Source organism: Aotus nancymaae, unplaced genomic scaffold (genome assembly GCF_030222135.1).
Source record: "Aotus nancymaae isolate 86718 unplaced genomic scaffold, 86718_ANA_hifiasm-v0.15.2.pri h1tg000053l, whole genome shotgun sequence".
Classification (NCBI taxonomy): domain Eukaryota; kingdom Metazoa; phylum Chordata; class Mammalia; order Primates; family Aotidae; genus Aotus; species Aotus nancymaae.
Genome location: NW_026988467.1, coordinates 3675728 through 3693175, shown reverse-complemented (window position 1 = coordinate 3693175; position 17448 = coordinate 3675728). Strand labels below are relative to the sequence as shown.

Here is a 17448-nt window from a genome sequence, read left to right as displayed (position 1 = left end):
GGTCTCCACGCCTGGGTTGGTCGCTCATTACACCACCCAAGGAACATGCAAATGGCATTGAAGCTGAGAGGCGCGGTGGCCCTTCCCAATCCCATCAGATAGCAACTATTGTGAGGCCTCTCCTCCCAGACCCACGACCCCTTCTCAAGCTCCCCTGTGGCCCAAGCCTTCCTGGTCCCTGTGGGCAATGTTTTAAGTGCAGAATGAGAGGCCACTCCACGCTTAAGGAGGCTACGGCTGCAGCTTCCACTGAGCCACCCACCCTTCATCCTGCTGGACGGCTGGGCACCGTATATTCTCATTTGCTCACTTTTCTCCACCTCTGAAGTCCAGTTTCCCCCCGGGCCTGCCGTCATCTCCATAGAGGCCCCTATTCATCTTGACCCTATGGGATCCACTCCCCATATACAAATAGGAAGCTGCCTCTTCCCTGCTTAACACTCCCCCCACTCGGCTCCCCACTCCTCCAGGAGAAAGTCCTTTCTCCTCTGGGCTGCTGGTCAGGCCTTGGTAACCTGGCCCCCACCTTCCTCTCCAGCTCAGCAACCCCCTTCCCCCAGGAATCAGGGTCATATCCACCCTCACTTCCAGACTGCCCTGTCCCACCTGCTGCTCTTCAGCCCACCCTCCTCCTGACCACTCCTCGCTTATCTGCCAAGTCTCACCTTAGACATCACCTCCTCTTTCCCTAACACAGCCCCCAGCCCACGTATCAGGTGGCCAGTTAGGGCTGCCCCAGTCCCCCGCGTTCCCCATTATTGCAGCTGGCTGTGTGGCATCAGCCCAGGCACTTCTCTCCACCACGACCCACTCTCCCACACTGCCCCATTTTGAGTTATTGGTGACTTGCACACATGTCCGCAGCCACCTTAGAGCAGGCCTTGATATGTTCATCATGAATCCCCAGAGGCTACAACAGTATGCAGGACACATAAATGGCACTTGGGGGCCAGGCGCAGTGGCTCACACCTGTAATCCCAGCACTTTGGGAGGTCAAGGCAGGTGGATCACTTGAGGTCAGGAGTTCGAGACCAGCCTGGCCAACATGGAGAAACCCCGTCTCTACTACAAATACAAAAATTAGCTGGGCATGATGGCATGCACCTGTAGTCCCAGCTACTCAGGAGGCTGAGATGGGAGAATCGCTTGAACCTGGGAGGCGGAGGTTTCAGTGAGCAGAGATCGCACCACTGTACTCCAGCCTCACTGACAGAGTGAGACCGTCTCAAAAACAACAACAACAAAAAAAGAAAACAAAACCAAAAATAAAAAGAAATGGCACTGACGGAACAGTTGTAGAATGAATAAAAGACAACTCATCCTGCCGGCTGGTGCTGATCAGCCCACCTTACAGAGATGGAAACAGGCTGGATGTAGCTCAGTGTTGGCAGCTGGAAGGCAGCAGTGCAACGATAGAGCCCAGGTCCCTAAGACCGAGACCAAAGCCCTCTTGGCTATTCAGTGTGGTCCCTGGACCAGCGTCATCAGCAGTCTTACCCAGGAGCTGGCTAGAAATGCAGAGCCTCAGCCCCGCCCAGACCGCTGGAATCCGAAAAGGCCTTTTAACCAGCTCCCAGGGGCTGGGCAGGGGAAGGAGAGTCTGAGAAAGGCTGCCGTCTCACTTCCAAGGACAGGCTGCTGGGGGTGCGTGTGGAGACTGGGACAAGCCCCGAACAGGGGTCCTGTCACCCTGCTTTCCCCAAAGTGGCCGGGCTCGGTGGCGTCACCTGAGGTCAGGAGTTTAAGACCAGCCTGGCCAACATGGTGAAGCCCCATCTCTACTAAAAATATAAAAAAATTAGCTGGGTGTGGTGGCATGTGTCTGTAATCCCAGCTATCCAGGAGGCTGAGGCAGGAGAATCTCTTGAACCCAGGAGGCAGAGGTTGCAGTGAACCAAGATCATACCACTGCACTCCAGTCTGGGTGATAGAGTGAGACTCCAATTCAAAAAAATAATAACAAAAAGAAAAAAGAAAAAAATGGGAGGTCCTAAGTTGGAGGTGGCATGGGGGATGGGCTGTGCATCCGAACGCAGACCCCAGGGCTCCCCGGGCCCGCCCCACCCACCTTCCGCCTCTGCTCCTCTTCCTCCTGCATCTTCAGCTGCAGCTTGCGCACCATCACCTGGCGCTTCCACTCGGGGATGGGCCGGCCCTGCTCATCGTGGGTAGGGATGAGCGCCTCCACGTCCAGCTGCACACCGGGCGCAGGGGTAGCGGGTGGCACTGGAACCAAGCTTCCATTGAGCAGCGGCTGAAAACCTGCAGCTGGCGGTGTGGGACTCCGGGCTGGTGACGGTGTAGGTGACACAGGTGGCAGCGTCGAGTCGGGCTGCAGGGAGAAGCGGTGGGGCTGAGCGCCCAGCGGCCTGGGGCCAGGGGACCCGGGTCGCAGGCTCCTGCCAGGCCTGCCTACCTGGGAGGCCGGCTGCCCGCTGCCTGAGAACACTGTGGTCAGCCCCTTGCTCTGCGGCGTCGGCTTCAGGCTCTTGCCTGCTTTAATCTCAGCCAGTAGCTCCGAGTTGTCGCCCGTCGGGGACATCATGTTGAAAGACTTGGTGCCTATGTGGAGGCAGGAGATGAGGACTGGCCAGGGTGGGGCTGCACCCCCGCCACTCCTCACCCGCCCCTCTGCAGTCCCCTTTCCAAGCCAGGATAGGCTGGGTGCCCATCCTCAGGCCCAGCGGGCAGCTCTCCAGATCCCAGGTCCCGCAGTCAGCTTTTGGGGCCCGCAGAGCCAGGCCCTTGGTTCCCCAACTGTGGCAATCCCATAGTCCTCCCCATCTTACTCACCAGGTGGAGGGCCCCCACCTGGAGGCCCCTGGGAATTCATGGTGGCTCCTGGGCTGGCCCTGCCGTCTCTAGCATATGTCTCCACCCAGACACTGACTGTCCAGCTCTAACACACTACCTGGAGTCAGCCATCCGACCTTTGTCCCAGGTTCCCTGGCTCAGCCCGGCTGGGGTGGAGCCTCCCTCTGACCCTGTCCCTACATCAGCAAAGCCTCAGTGACCCTTGAACTAAGTCAACTGGCGCCTCCAAGGACATACAGAGTCTGGACCCTGGAGTGCCAGTACCCAGCTGGTCCCCCCTTTCTCTCCCACACCCACAGACAGACGCACAAACAGACACATTGGCTGCAAGCCAGGAGCACATTTATGGCAAAGCGCAGCTCAGCTCTAGAGGCCCAGGAAAGCAGAGCCCTTACTAAAGCTACGGGAGGCACCCAGGAAGAAGGGCAGGCGGGTAACATGCAAATCCCCAGGGCAGAGTTTGCATTTTCCGGCTCAGGTGGAAAAGGTGATTTGGAGAGAGGGGTCTCTTGAGCTCCCAGGAAGGGGTCAGGTCTGGGAGGGAGGAACAAAATGGGCTGACAGCTTTTGGATTCCCAGGCTGGGGATCCCAGAGTGCAGTCCTAGGGAGGAGAAGAGGAGGAGGAAGGGAAAATCGGTGTGGCTGGCTCATTTATTTAGGCAAAACCATCAGCCAGGCGCAGAATGCTTGGGTGCATATGTGGGTATGAGCATAGGTAGGCGGTGCAAGGCCCCACCTGTGTCTCGAGGTTCTCTGGCCTGCTAGCCCCTGCCCCTGCCCTTTCCTGGAGTCTGGGCCCCTCCTGCTTGCTTTTCCTGCTCTTCCCCCCATCCCAAGCCTCAGCCTCAGCCAGGAGCTGCGCGCAGCTACTCACTCTTCCTGTGCCTCAGGACTCTCACTTCTAGGAACGGAGAGGAGAGAAGTGACAATGGAGTTAGGAGGGAGAGGGGGCCAGGATGAGACTGGGACAGCAGGGGACAGGGAGCGGGCCAGGGAGAGCAGGAGGGGGGAAGCAGAGAAGAGAGGAGGAGCTTTGCTGCCCATCTGACCCTGGCTCAGGCTGCTCTGGGGCCCCACGAGGGTGGTCCATCGAATTCCCGGCTTGGCAGGTGCTGCTGAGGGCTGGCAGGGCCACCACTGGCCCTAGCCCCTAGCAAGGGCCTCCACTTTGGCACTGGGTTGCGATAGGGCACCCAGCCCAGGCTGTGCTGGGTGGGGGTGTCTGGGGGAAGCTCAGAGTATATTTTTCTCTGTCCTTAGCGTCAGCCCTGCTGCAGGCTGTGGAGGGAAGGAGGAGGGGGCTGGGCAGGTGCTAGGCACACCTCCATGCGCTCCAGTCTGCAGGGGCTGGGACTCTATAGGAACCCTTGGGGGCCTGGCTCTGCTCTGCACTCCTAGTCAGGGAGATGAAGCTTTAGGGGGTGCTACTAAGCATGATCTCTGCCCCAAGTGGCTGGGTAAGGAAGGCACCCCAGCCAAGCTGGGATGGGAGCATCACACCCAGCCACCCTGTCCTGGGCCTTCTAAGTGGCCTGGCAGAGGGACACTGTTCCACCCTACAGAGAAGCAGCGCAGGAATCCTGCACCAGTCTAGCTCTTAAAAAAAGGATGCCTGGGGCTGGGTGCGGTGGCTCACACCTGTAATCCCAGCACTTTGGGAGGCCCAGGTGGGCAGATCACCTTGAGGTCAGGAGTTCGAGATAAAAGGATGCCTAGGGAAGTCACTGGGGAGGGAGGGGAAAACATGGTGGGTCACTAGCTTTGCCCCCATAGCCAGGCCCTTGCTGGCCCAGGCGCCCTGGCAGGAACTGGCTAGGATGAGTTCTCTAAGAAGGGCTCAGGTCGTGCTTCTTGGAAGGACAAGAGAAGTGGTGGGGAGAGGAAGAGAGGGGGGCTCAGCACAGACAGGGCAGGGGACGGGCAGCCAGCACGGGGCCTCTCTGAAGCTGGTTCTACTTCAAGTGTCCCTCTAGCACCAGCTCATCCCAAACACCAGCCGCCAGAGCTGGGAGGCCCTTTCTAGCCGGTGGGAGGCAGGCCAAGGGGAGGAAGGCCAAGAGGCGGCAGGGGACTTGCCCCAGGCCACACAGCCCATCCTACTCTGGCAGGACTTCAAACAACTCAGAGCCCTCTCTTTAGGGTCAAGTACTCAATGGGGTAGGGGCTGGCAGGAAGAGCAAGAAGAGGAAGGACGGGGCAGTGGCAGCTGGGGAGGGGGCGGTGTCTAGATTTCCCTCCCCTTTCAGGGCTAGCGCCGCCCCCCACCCCTCAACCCGCCCCTACTCACTGCCGGTGGACGAGGAGGAGCGGCGCTGCCCGCAGCCAGGGCCAGCGCCCTCGAGGGGCAGAGGTGGGGCGGGCGGCAGTGAACTCGCGGCCTCGGGCAGGGGCGGCGGCGGCGGCGGGGGCGGCGGCGGTAGCTCCCTGGACGCCTTAGGGTCCGCGGCGCAGCCATTAGGAACGTGGTTCCCGGGGAGCAACGCCGCCTGCGGGGGAGCGGAGGGGCCTTCGAGTGAGCCGCGGGCGGCAGGGCCGGGGCGCCAGCAGCCGGTGGGCGCGGGCTGGCGGGCACGCACCTCCTCGCTGTGCGCCATGCCCGGGCGTGCGGCCAGCGTCTCCCCGGGGCCGCGGCCCAGCTGCCGGTAGTAGTCCCCCGTGCTGGGCTGCTTGCTGAAGGCGCGGGGCTTGCGGCCGGAGTCCTGCCTCCGCAGCCCGTCGTGGCTGTCGCAGGAGCTCGGCTGCGGGAAGACAGCGGCCGGTGGGCTTCGGGCACCTGCCCGGTAGGCGCCCCCCACGCCTCCCCACCCAGCTTTTCACCTCCCGGGGACTCGCGGCCAGCGGCCTTCAAGGGGTGCGGCGGCTGCCTTCCTAGACCCCCTGTTCTCAGGGCGGGCACACGGCGAGGGTCATGGGGGCCTCGATGGAAGGGCAGGCTCCGCCCGCCTTACAGGGAGAGGTTCTGGGAGCCGGCCAAGGGGCACAGGGGCCCCCACAGAGGCCAGAAGGGGCGGGCCGAGGGGCGGGGTGGCTCAGCCCCGACGCCAGGGGGAGCTGAAGAAGGGGCACCTCCCAGCTTAGCCCGCATTAGTGCCTTGCCCACACCCCGCTCTCGGCTGCCAGACGGACTGCGGGTCTGTCGGGGATCCCGGGTCGGCCGGAGCCCCCTACAGAGCCTGTGCCCTCCGAGGCTCCGGCTTGCCCCGGACCCCAGGTGCCCGTCGGGGGCTGCTCCTACCTGCCACAGTGCTGGTGGCCCCCGCTGTGCACCTGGCGGTGGGGGCGGCAGGACCCGACACCTGCGTTACCTGATCCTTCCTCTCAGGTTACAGCTGGCCCGCGCCGCCCGCGCACAGCCCGCCTATGGGCTCGGACGGCCTGACATCACCCGGGGCCCGCCAATCCCAAGCCGAATCCCCCAGCCGTCGCGGATGCTACGGGGGCGCCAACTACTCTGCCACACCTGGCCGCCTCTCCGCGCCCGCCCCCGCCCAGATGTGGCCCCGCCCCCTGCGCCTCTCCCTAAACTGGGAGCTGAGTCCCCACCTTCATCCCTGCCCGAGACAGGAGAGGGCTGACTGTGGGCAGAGGGGGCTCCAGGTCGCGTCCCCACCCTTCCCCTCCTGCATCCGGAAACCATCGCCATCCACGAAAGCGACACCGACACCCGCGCTCAAGCCTCGGGTTTCAGGGACCGCAAGGCGGGGTCAGGTGACAGCAAGGCTTCCCGCCCTGTCGCAGCTGCCCCCTACTAGGCCCAGCTCAGCGAGAGAGAGTGAGGCGGCCCGGCCCAAGACGGAGTGACCTGGTGGGGGCTGTCTCCTGCCCCACCCTCCAGCCCGTGCGTCCCGGCGGTGGCCTCAGACCCTCCACCCTGCCCGACCTGGCTCACGTTGCAGGAAACGCGACACCGCAGGATTTGTTTTCTGGGCCAGCCCGCCCGCTCCGCGCCCCCTGCAGCCCGGAGGCTCGGACGCCACGACCCTGCTCCCGCCCGCGGTCAGGCACCCGCGCCGGGGGCGCTGCGGTCACACAAAGAGCCCTTTGTGGAGCGTCCTGGCCCGGCCCTGGCGCCTGCGGCCCAGCACGCACACAGCCAGGAGGGACGCACACAGACCCGGCACTTGGGCTCAGCGGTGGAGATGGGGCACTGGCTGGGCCACCTGTCCCCTGGCTTTGGGTGGGGCCCACGGGCTGGGCTGGGAGCTCAGGGATTCCAGGGCACTCGAAGCCCTACCTGCCCGGCCCTGTCTCCCAGAGATGAAAGGGGAAGGCACTGTGGGAGCTTGATCTAAGGTGGCATAAAGAGGGTGGCCGCTAGAGCTGCCCTGGAAGTTCAGTGTCCCTCCCGTGTCTCCCTTGCCCAGTGGCCTTGTGGCCTGGGTCACCTCGTATAAACTGGCCCTGGCGTGGCTTGCCTTGGGCTTAAGAGAGAACTGCAAGGTCCCAAACTCCCAGGGGGCTGTCACACCACATCTGGCCACCTGTGACCTCAGGCTGTCCCCTCACCTCTCAGACCAGCCTTGCCATGTTCCTGTGGCCAGAATGTCAGAGTTTCCCAGGTCTCCCTGTCCAGGACTTCCAAAATTGCTCAGACCAGACCTTTGCCCCCAGCCCTGCTCCAGAGCCTCAGCCAGGGGCCTGCAGGCCCAGACATCACTAGGCGTCTCACATTGCACCTGCCCACCTTGGCCTCATCCCCTCCACACAGGCTCGCTTCCCTCCGGGGCTCCCACTTCAGGCCTGATCCTCTCTGCACAGAGCCCAAGCCCTAAACTGGAACCAGCTGCAGCTTCCCCTCCTTCCCAGCCCCCACTGCCAGTGGGTGCCAGACCCTGCTAGTGCCCGCTCACCTTCCCTCCACCCTCCTCCCAGACCTCCCCTTCACAGCCATGCCACCGGCACCTTTCACCTGGCAACCACCTCCCTTGGGTACCACTTTCCAACAGAGCCCAGGGCTGTGGGGATGTGCATGTTTGGGGAGGGGCAGTCTATATGCATTCTCTGTCAACTCCATGACAACCTGGCCACTCTGTGCAAGAAGTGGCACAGGCCCAGTTCCTGGTGAGGCACAGCTGTCTGGACCTGCGTCCTTTACTTCCCAGCTCCCATGGAGGGCGGCGACCTGGTCTTACTCTCCTCCTGGTCCAGTGTCCAACCCTGATCCCCAGTGGGAATCGCCAGGAGCTTTGACTCTTGAACATGCCATGGACACAGGGACCCCCACCCTATGCCCATTATGAGGGCAGGCCTTTGGCCTCAGAGGTCCCCATCAGCCCAGTCCCTCTGCTGGGAGGCAGGCAGGGGGTGAGGGCTCACTACCTCCTTCTTGAGGGCCTCTGTCTCCACGTGGCGGAGTTTGTTCTTGGTCTGCGTGTAGATGTCAGCTGCCTGTGGTCCCACAGGAGGCTTGGGAGCTGGGTAGCCAGGTGGGGGTGGGGGCAGTTGGGTGCCTGGGGGTGGGGGGGGCGGGGGGAAGCTGGGTGGGGGTGGTGGGGGTGTGGGTTTGCCAATCGTGCCCCGAGGCAGACCCAGCTCCGGGTTCAGCATGTCCATGTAGCTCTGTATGTCTGCAGCTCTGGCGCTGGAAAGCCCTAGGGAGGCAGGAGGAAGGGCCAGATTTGGGAGCATGCAGCCAGGCTGTCCCCCAAGACGGAGAGTCTGCCACCTGGAAACAACTTGCTGAGGGACATGGCGGGCTCCGGGGCACCACTTGGTACACCTGCTGTGGCCCCTGGCAGTGCTGGGTTTCCTCTCCCTGGCCCTGCCCTGCCCCAGCCCAGCACTTACTTGGAAAACCAGGCACTCCGGTTTGGAGGGGAAGCACTGGGGGCTTTGGGTGTGTCTAAAGGGCAGGGCCACCTGGAAGGGTCGTGGGCTCCTTGGGAATATGGACTGCCACACCCAATCTTTGCAGAGCACCCCTGCTGGCTCTGCAGGCCACCATCTGGCGGCATGAAGCAAGCACTGCAAGTGGACGGACGCCCATGCTAAGGGCGTGGTCAGGGTGTGTGTACACACTCGGCCGCCTTCTGCCTAGGTGATTGCGTGTCTGTGGATGTTTTATGAATGTGTGCGCATTGCTCTGTGGACACGGTTGTGTGTGTATGCACATCTGGAGTATGGAAATAGAGCATCGTGTGCTTGTGCGTAAAGTGGGTATGTGCAGATAGTTGCACGGCTCTTTGCATATGTTCATATCTGTATGTTGTATGTACAAGTGTGTACTTTTGTGTGTGAGTAGCTGAGAATAATGAATGGTGGGTGGGACGCGTGGATTTTGTGGGTGGGGAGAGTACATGTGGATGTACATGTATGTTTGTGATAAGCACACACAAGCATGAGTGACATCTGTCTCTCACCAGAAGGGGTCTCCTCCCCATGTTTAAGAGCAGGCGATGGGGGTAAACTCCGATATTGGCTGTGGCAGGCGGCCCAAGGCCAGCTCTCACAGCCCAGTAGTCTGGCTTCGGTCTCTTCTCCCTCCCCCTCTACCTCCAGGGCACACTCACTGCGAGGAGGGCGCTGGCCTTTGATGCTGGAGTGGCTGGAGGAGCAGGAGTCGTAGTTGGAGAGGGTGCTGGCGGGTGAGCTGAGGTCAAAGTTCAGTGGCTGGACCGACACGGTGGTGTTGGGTGAGGACATACCTGAGTCCAGCTGCTTCGCCTCCAGCTCAGCGGAGGGATCCCGGGACAGCACACGGTGCTCCACGCTCTGAAGGGGAGGCAGGGAGGTCATGAGGGCCAGTGCACCCCAAGGCAGGTCGCCCTCCAGGCCAAGGTCACACTCAGCCATGCCTTCGCTGTGGGATCTTGGCCAAGCCACACCCCTCTCCAGGGCCCCCTCCCCATCACTAGTCCCTTCCCCATCACTAGAGGGTCTCAGCTTCCTCCAGGTTAAGATTTGAGCCCAGCCCCACCAGGCAGCAGGACCAGGTTCCTGGGAAACTCCCTCCGCTGGCTCCTCCCTGATTAGGAGGGTGGAGAGATTTATAAGGAGGGGGCCTTGGGCTGCACCCCAAGGGGAGAACTGCCAGGAGATTGGCCTTCTGTCTCACGATCAGCAGATCAGCAGAGGGCCTTGACTCCAGTGGTTCTGTGGGGAGGGGCACAGCACAGGCGCACCTCCAGTTACCTGGCTAGCAAGCCAGCCCTCCTGGCCCAACCTGGGACCTGGGGCAGACTCCTAACACCAGCCCGGCCTGTCTTCTGATGGAGCCCTTGGAGTAAGGGTGGGGCCTGGATGGTCAGCTGAGCGGGGATGGACAGGCCGCCATTACCCCCACCCCAGCTGGTCTGTGCATCTGACAACAGGCCTGCCCCCTCCCAGTGCACAGGGGGCTGGGGTGGGGGTCCTGCTTACATTGCCCATGCTGCCCAAGCCGCCGACAAGCCTGCTTGTTCCGCTGCCTCCTGCCCAGGCCTGCGCCTCCTTGCCCCGTGCCCTCTCCCTGCCTAAGAAGTGTCACAGGCCCCCTGGGAGAGAGAGGCAGGCCTGGCACCAGGTAACAGCTCGGCGGCCGCGCTCATTGGCCCCGTAACTAGGGGCTCTGCGGGAGTGTTTGCCGTTTCTGGGCCAGCATCTTCTGTGGCTTGGATCTGTCACTGCTGCAGCTGGGCCTGCTTGGGTGAGGGGACCAGGGCACCCACACCCCACTCAGTCCAGGGGACCAGGCCCTGCTGCCTCCTCAAGAGTCAGGGGGAGCCACAGGAGGTGGCTTGGGAAGCATGCAAAGGTGCTCTTTACCTGGCCAACAGCAATAGGTGCAGAGTGTACCCAGCCCTGACCCCCATGGGCAGTAGATAAGAGGCTGGGATCCCAGCTCTGCAGCCTGGGACAGTGGCTTCAAACTTCCCCTCCCCCACTTACTAGCTGTGTCATCTTGGGTCACCTATGCTTTTTGTGCCTAAGTTTCTTTATCTGCAAATGGGGATAACGGCACTACCGGTCCTGCTGAACTCCAGGACGTGGCACGCAGTACACGCCATATTGTCAACTATTTTTTTTTTTTTTTGATACAGAGTCTCATTCTTGTTGCCCAGACTGGACTGCGGTGGTGAAATCTCGGCTCACTGCAACCTCCGCCTCCTGGGTTCAAGCGATTTTCCTGCCTCAACCTCCCAAGTAGTTGGGATTAAAGACACCCACCACCCAGCTAATTTTTGTGTATTTAGTAGAGATGGGGTTTCATCGTGTTGGCCAGGCTGGTCTCAAGCTTCTGATCTCAGGTGATCCACCAGCCTTGGCCTCCCAAAGTGCAGGTATTACAGGCATGAGCCACTATGCCCGGCCTGTCAACTAGTATTTTATTTTTTTTGAGAGAGTTTCGCTCTTGTTGTCCAGGCTGGAGCACAATGGCGCGATCTTGGCTCACCACAACCTCTGCATCCCAGGTTCAGGTGATTCTCCTGCCTCAGCCTCCCAAGTAGCTAGGACTACAGGCATGCCTCGCTACACCCGGCTAATTTCATATTTTTAGTAGAGGTGGGGTTTCTCCATGTTGGTAAGGCTAGTCTGGAACTCCTGACCTCAGGTGATCTGTCCGCCTCTCAGCCTCCTAAAGTGCAGGGATTACAGGCATGAGCCACCTCGCCTGGCCTGTCAACTATTTTTTTAATGTACTGTAAAGAGTAACTGAGATGACACCTTTAAGGCACTTGGCAGGGTACCTACCTAAGTCAGAATCCAATGAATGGTGTTTGCTGTCCTATGACTGCTAGCAGCTGCACCCAGGGAAGCCCTCACTTGCCCTGGGCTCTGATGCCACCCCCCACAGTACCTCAACAGAGTCACAGACTCTCTTAGCTGAAGGGAACTCACCATGGATGTAGAATGCCCTTCCCAGTGTCCATCCCTGCTTGTATACCCTAGTGACAGAGTGCTCACTACATGCTGGGACACTCATTCTCTTCCAGAGCCTCTTTCTTGGGGGAAGTTCATCCTCAGGCCCACCTGCGGCCTCTGGCCTCTGGGCCTTGCTGTTTTCTTCAGCCCCCAGAGTCTGGACCATTCCCCTGTGCTGGCAGGCAGGGCAGATGGATAGATGCTGCTCAGTGCACGAACCGTCTGCCTCCTCCCCTCCGGGCCTCATTCGCAGCCCTTCCATGGCCAGGAGCTGGTCCACATCCTTGTGTGGTCGCCTGCGAGGCCCAGTCTCTTTCCTGCCCATTGCCTCAAAGCAGGCATTGTACCAGATGGTGCAGCACCCTGCACTTCGAGATACCCACAGCTGAGATCAAATCCCAATGGGTCCCTTCATGGCTGTTTCACTATAATAAAACAATTTAAAAAGAGTAGCGTGGGTTTCCAGTTATGAAGCAGCCATGAGGTCAGCAAATGTACAGTGCCATGGCCGAGGGGTGGCTGCTGGCCAGGCCATCGGAGGCAGGTTCCCCACTCTACCATTTATTGGTGATGTGATCTTGGTGCCCTGCAGACTCAGTTTATCCATCTGTGGAATGGGACACTTACACCCTCTTCTGCAGAGGGTGGCTGTGAGTTATACCCAAGCTAATGTCTATGGGCAGGTGAATGAGCCTTCCTGTTCCCAATGGGGCATATGTTGTGATTTCTCCAGTCTTACCCCTTGAGGTGACCCTGTTCTTCCTTGTCCTTTTTCTGTTAACCTTTGTGCCTCTACTCCCTCAGTCCCCAGGAGGCAGTGGTTCTGGGCTGAGAGGTCGTGTGGGGTCCCTGAACCTCAGCTTCCTCCTTGGTAAAAGGGGTGACAACACCCACCACTGGGGTGGGGGACGAGAAGGGAGAATGCGACAGGGGCAGCGCAGAGGTCGTACCAGGTTCTCCACCGTGCGCAGGTAGCGGGTGCAGTGGCTGTGGCCGTTGAAGTCCGACAGGTCGGCGGCCGTGTACCCGTCGCGGTCGCGGACGTCCAGCTCCGCGCCGTTCACTACCAGGATCTGGCAGCACTGTGGGGGCATGCAGTGAGGACCCGGCCACGGCCGCGAGCCGAGAACCCCGCGCCCGGGCAGGGTTTTGCAGAGAGCGCAGTGCCGGCAGAGGGCGCGCGCCCCCACCCCGGGCCCGCGCTGACCTCCAGCTCCCCGTTCTCAGCGGCGTCGTGCAGCGGGGTCCCGCCCCACAGGTCGGCCGAGATCTCCCCGCCGTGCAGCAGCAGCCAGCTGAGCACCTTGGTGTGGCCGCGGCTCGCCGCGAAGTGCATGGCGGTGGCGCCGTCTTTGTCCTGCTCCGACAGGCTCACGTCGGTGCAGCTCACCTGGGCGGGAGGGGCGGGGAGAAAGGGCGGGGGCTGGGCGCCAGGCCCCTGCAGGCCCCGCCCACCCCGGATGTCCCCGCCCCCTCCCTCTCCACGCCCCGCCCTGCAGGCTCCGCCCCGCCCGGGCCCGGATCTCACCAGCCACACGATGACCGGGCTGTGGCCCATCTGCGCCGCGGCGTGCAGCGGGGTCATGCCATCGTGGGCGCGCGCGTGCGGGTCCGCGCCGCACTCCTGCACCAGGTACTGCGTCACCTCCAGGTGGCCCTCCTGGCACGCCAGGTACAGGGGCGTGGCACCGTTCTTGGTTTGGGCATTCACTCCCCTGTGGAGACACAGCGCCCACGGTGGGCTCTCAGCGCCTCACCCCCTCAGAGACCTCTTTACGCCCCACCTCCCGTCCTCTCCCAGGGAGCCCTGGACCGCACGGAGAGTGGGTGGGAGAGGGCCCTGTCACCCGCCTGCTGTCGTCCTGGGGGGTGCCTCTGGGCTGAGTCCTGTGCCACCCTCCCTGAGAGGCCCCTGAGGGCGTCCGACAGAGCACTGCCCTGCCTCAGTCCTACTTTTTAATCGAGGTCTACAAGGATGTGGTGAGCCGGCCTCTCCTCCACCACTCTCATCCACTGTCACCATGAGTCCCCACACCTGCTGTCTGACCTCTATCCCTTTCATAGTGAGCCCCCTCCATCTGGAATGCCCTTCCATCCTCCTCCCTCTTGAAGACTCAGTACCCATCCCTCCTCCATGAGGGCCACCCTGATTTATTTCCCCCTTCCTGGCCTCTGCCCCACACTGCCCAGGGCCACTATGTGCATGGCCTGTCATGCTTGGTTGACCATAAATGATTTGGACCTTTGCCTCCCCCAGAAGACTGAGTTCCCCCAGGGCAGGGTGGTAAGGGTTGCCAGACAAAATACAGTTCACCTGGTTCAATCTGAATTTCAGATAAACAAATAATGCTTTACTATTCTATATCCCAAATATTGCATGGGACATACTTGTACTAAAATACAGCTTGTTCATCTGAGATTTAAAGCTAGTCCAGGCCGGGCGCGGTGGCTCACGCCTGTAATCCCAGCACTTTGGGAGGCCGAGGCGGGTGGATCATGAGGTCAAGAGATCGAGACCATCCTGGTCAACATGGTGAAACCCTGTCTCTACTAAAAATACAAAAAAAATTAGCTGGGCATGGTGGTGCGTGCCTGTAATCCCAGCTACTCGGGAGGCTGAGGCAGGAGAATTGCCTGAACCCAGGAGGCGGAGGTTGCGATGAGCCGAGATCGCGCCATTGCACTCCAGCCTGGGTAACAAGAGGGAAACTCCGTCTCAAAAAAAATAAAAAATAAATAAAGCTAGTCCAACATCCTGGGTTTTGCTGTTGCCGTTTTTATTAATCTGGCAGCCTTCGGGATGTCCACCATGTACTGAACGCTTCTACTGTGCTAGCTCTGGGTCATGGCACTAGCGGACGGGTTTTTCTTTTTTTATTTTTTTGAGACAGAGTCTTGCTCTGTCACCCAGGCTGGAGTGCAATGGAGTGATCTTGGCTCACTGCAACCTCCACCTCCCATGTTCAAGCCATTCTTCTGCCTCAGCCTCCCAAGTATCTGGGACTACAGGAATGTGCCACCACGCCCAGCTAATTTTTGTATTTTTAGTAGAAACCCAGTTTCGCCATGTTGGCCAGTCTTGTCTGGAATTCCTGACCTCAAGTGATCCACCTGCTTTGGCCTCCCAAAGTGTTGGGATTACAGGGGTGAGCCAGTGCACCTGGCCCAGGTTCTTCTCAAGTCCTATTGTCATTCTCATTTTGTGGAGGGGAAATTGGAGCTAGCGCGGTGTCTTGCCATGGTAAAGTACCCAGTGAATGCCATATTGTCAACTATTTTTTTTTCTTTTTCTTTTTTTGAGACAGGGTCTTGCTCTGTTGTCCAGGCTGGAGTGCAGCGGTGCAATCTTGGCTCACTGCAGCCTCTGCCTTCCAGGTTCAAGCGATTCTCCTGCCTCAGCCTTCTGAGTAGCTGGGACTACAGGCATGTGCCACCAGGCCCAGCTAATTTTTGTATTTTTAGTAGAGATGGGTTTTTTCCCAGGCTGGTCTCAAACTCCTGAGCTCAAGTGATCAGGCCTCCCAAAGTACTGGAATTACAGGTGTGAGCCACCGCACTCAGCCATCAACTATTTTTATTAATTTACTGTGACCATCAACAGATGACACCTGTAAGGCACCTGCCAGAGTCAGAATTCAATTAGTGCTGCAGCTGCAGCTGGGGAGGCTCACAGGTGGGACTGGAGGGCCCGGACTCTGTGCTATTCCCCATAGTCCCACAACAGGCACAGACTGAGCTCTCTCCTCGGTCACACAGATGGTAAGTGGCATTTGAACACACATCTGTCTGTGTGATGCAGGGCCTGGCCAGCAATATGGGCATGCAGGGAGTGAAGAGATGGAATGTGTCTCAGGGGCTTCTCCTAGGGCCTAGCTTCCGGTTATCACTGTCCCTTATCCTTGCTCTCGTAGCCCAGAGGGAGCCTAATTGGGGAACAGAAGAGCTGTCCTGGCTGCTGCGCTGCTGGATGTGAACAGCCCAGGGTGCAGTTACCACTAGGGAACACTAGGTGGAGCCACAACCTGCCCCCACCAGACCTATATCGGGGGGCGGGGGGTGGTGCCTGGTCCTATTGTGTTCCAATTCACGTTTTGTGCCCAGGAGGTGCAATTCTTCACTGGACTTCACATGTAGGTAACCCCCCATATAGGTACCGAAGAAGGAGAGCTAAGCAGAGAACCCTGGCACAATTAAGGCCTGAAGAATATCTCAGTTTATAGTGTTACTACTGAGTTATTTCCTTTTATATAATCCTTCATATAATCATATATTGGTTTATAGAATTAGGGCTTGGAGAATATCTCAGTTTATAGTGTTACTACTTAGTTTTTTCCCTTTATATAATCTTCTCTATATAATCATGTTAGTTCATAGAATGAGTGCCTAAAGAATATCTTACCACTCAGTTATTTCCATATATATATATAAAAAACTATATCTTAGTTCATAATCGGAGGAATGCCTAGAGTAGACACAGTGCAGAGCATGAATTAAGGAATAAGCAGCTTATCGTTGAAGGAATGTCTGGAGCAGACACAGTGCAGAGCATGATTTAAGGGAAAACAGTTATACCAGGACAAGAACCCATGGCCCAGGTGGCAGCATTCAGTATTGTAAAGATACCCACTGTATGGCAGGCTTGGGGCAAGAGCCACTCGACCCTGTGGGGCCTCAGCCCTACATTCACATCCTCCCCATCTACCGCCCCCAGTCTATCAGCCCCCAGATCAACCACATGCTCCACCCCCGCATCCATCCCTCGCTCACCCATTCAACCTCTCATCCACTTGTTCCCTGCCTATCAATGTCCACCAGGCCACCCCCGCTTTGCCCATCTACCCTCTTCCCAACACAACTTAGTCCTCTTCTGCTCCCCATCATGTGTGCCCTCTCCCTCCCTCTCACACACATCCTGAGACCCTCCCAGCCAGTGTCTCCCTGTCCCTAAAGTCCTGGTTCTGTGTCCACTTCCCTGATTCCTGAGACCCCAAGGCTGTCTGCAGCCCCCCATGGACCCCTACTCACTGATTTCTCCTCCCTCCACACTCCCTAGACACAGTGCTGCCATTTGCTGGGGCTGATGCTGGGCCTGGCACTTCATGGTGGTGCAGAGAGCAGGCACCATGCCTGGTGGTCCAGAGGGGGTCCCGTCAACACAGATGAGGGAGACAGAAGACTCAGCCACGTACTTATCTTCAGAAACATGCTGGCTTGTGGCCGCCAACCTCCACACCCCAGTGCCAGTGTCACCCCCACATACACTCACATGCTGGTGCATCAGGAACAGGCTGTTTAATATTTCATGACCAACACTCAGTGGCCTAAATTATTCACCCCGTAACCAAGGCACAGTGAGTGCCAGGGTCCTGGGGCTTGGGGGCTGGTGGGGCCCACTGGGTTCTTTCTGCAGAGGCACATGCCGGTGTGCACAGCTAGGCGGGGTAGACCTGCGGTGAGCTCTGCTCTCCCAGCACCCCTCACTTGGCAGAGATCCATGACCCAGGGGTGCCCAGCCAGCCAGAGAAGGTCTGAGAAGCTGGCACCAAGCAGGATCTGAGCAGCAGGGGGCAGTGGTACCCACAGCCTCCTGCAGGGCTGCTGGCTGGCACTCCCAAGTTCCTGGCACAGAATAAGCCCTCAGTAAGTGCTAGAGCTTGTCACCATTCTTTTTTTTTTTTTGAGATGGAGTTTCGCTCTTGTTACCCAGGCTAGAGTGCAATGGCGCAATCTCCGCTCACCGCAACCTTCGCCCCCTATAATATTCATCTCTATATTTAGTAGAGACGGGGTTT

General features: G+C 59.3%; 1 protein-coding gene across 3 annotated transcripts in view; it reads right to left on the bottom strand.

Annotated features, from left to right (window-relative positions):
• The window catches only part of ESPN (espin), a 36486-nt gene that overhangs the window by 5827 nt on the left and 13211 nt on the right, over positions 1-17448 (bottom strand). Inside the window, exons 3-12 of one of the 3 annotated variants that reach the window (XM_064363177.1) lie at positions 13185-13371; positions 12864-13046; positions 12607-12738; positions 9325-9526; positions 8135-8406; positions 5392-5553; positions 5103-5301; positions 3690-3716; positions 2417-2562; positions 2069-2332 (exon numbers count right to left, since the gene is read on the bottom strand). In XM_064363177.1, the coding sequence (XP_064219247.1) occupies positions 2069-2332; positions 2417-2562; positions 3690-3716; positions 5103-5301; positions 5392-5553; positions 8135-8406; positions 9325-9526; positions 12607-12738; positions 12864-13046; positions 13185-13371 (1774 nt within the window). Of the gene's footprint in view, positions 1-2068; positions 2333-2416; positions 2563-3689; positions 3717-5102; positions 5554-8134; positions 8407-9324; positions 9527-12606; positions 12739-12863; positions 13047-13184; positions 13372-17448 lie in introns of all 3 variants that reach the window. The other 2 variants (XM_064363178.1, XM_021669905.2) reach the window with 2 other exon arrangements.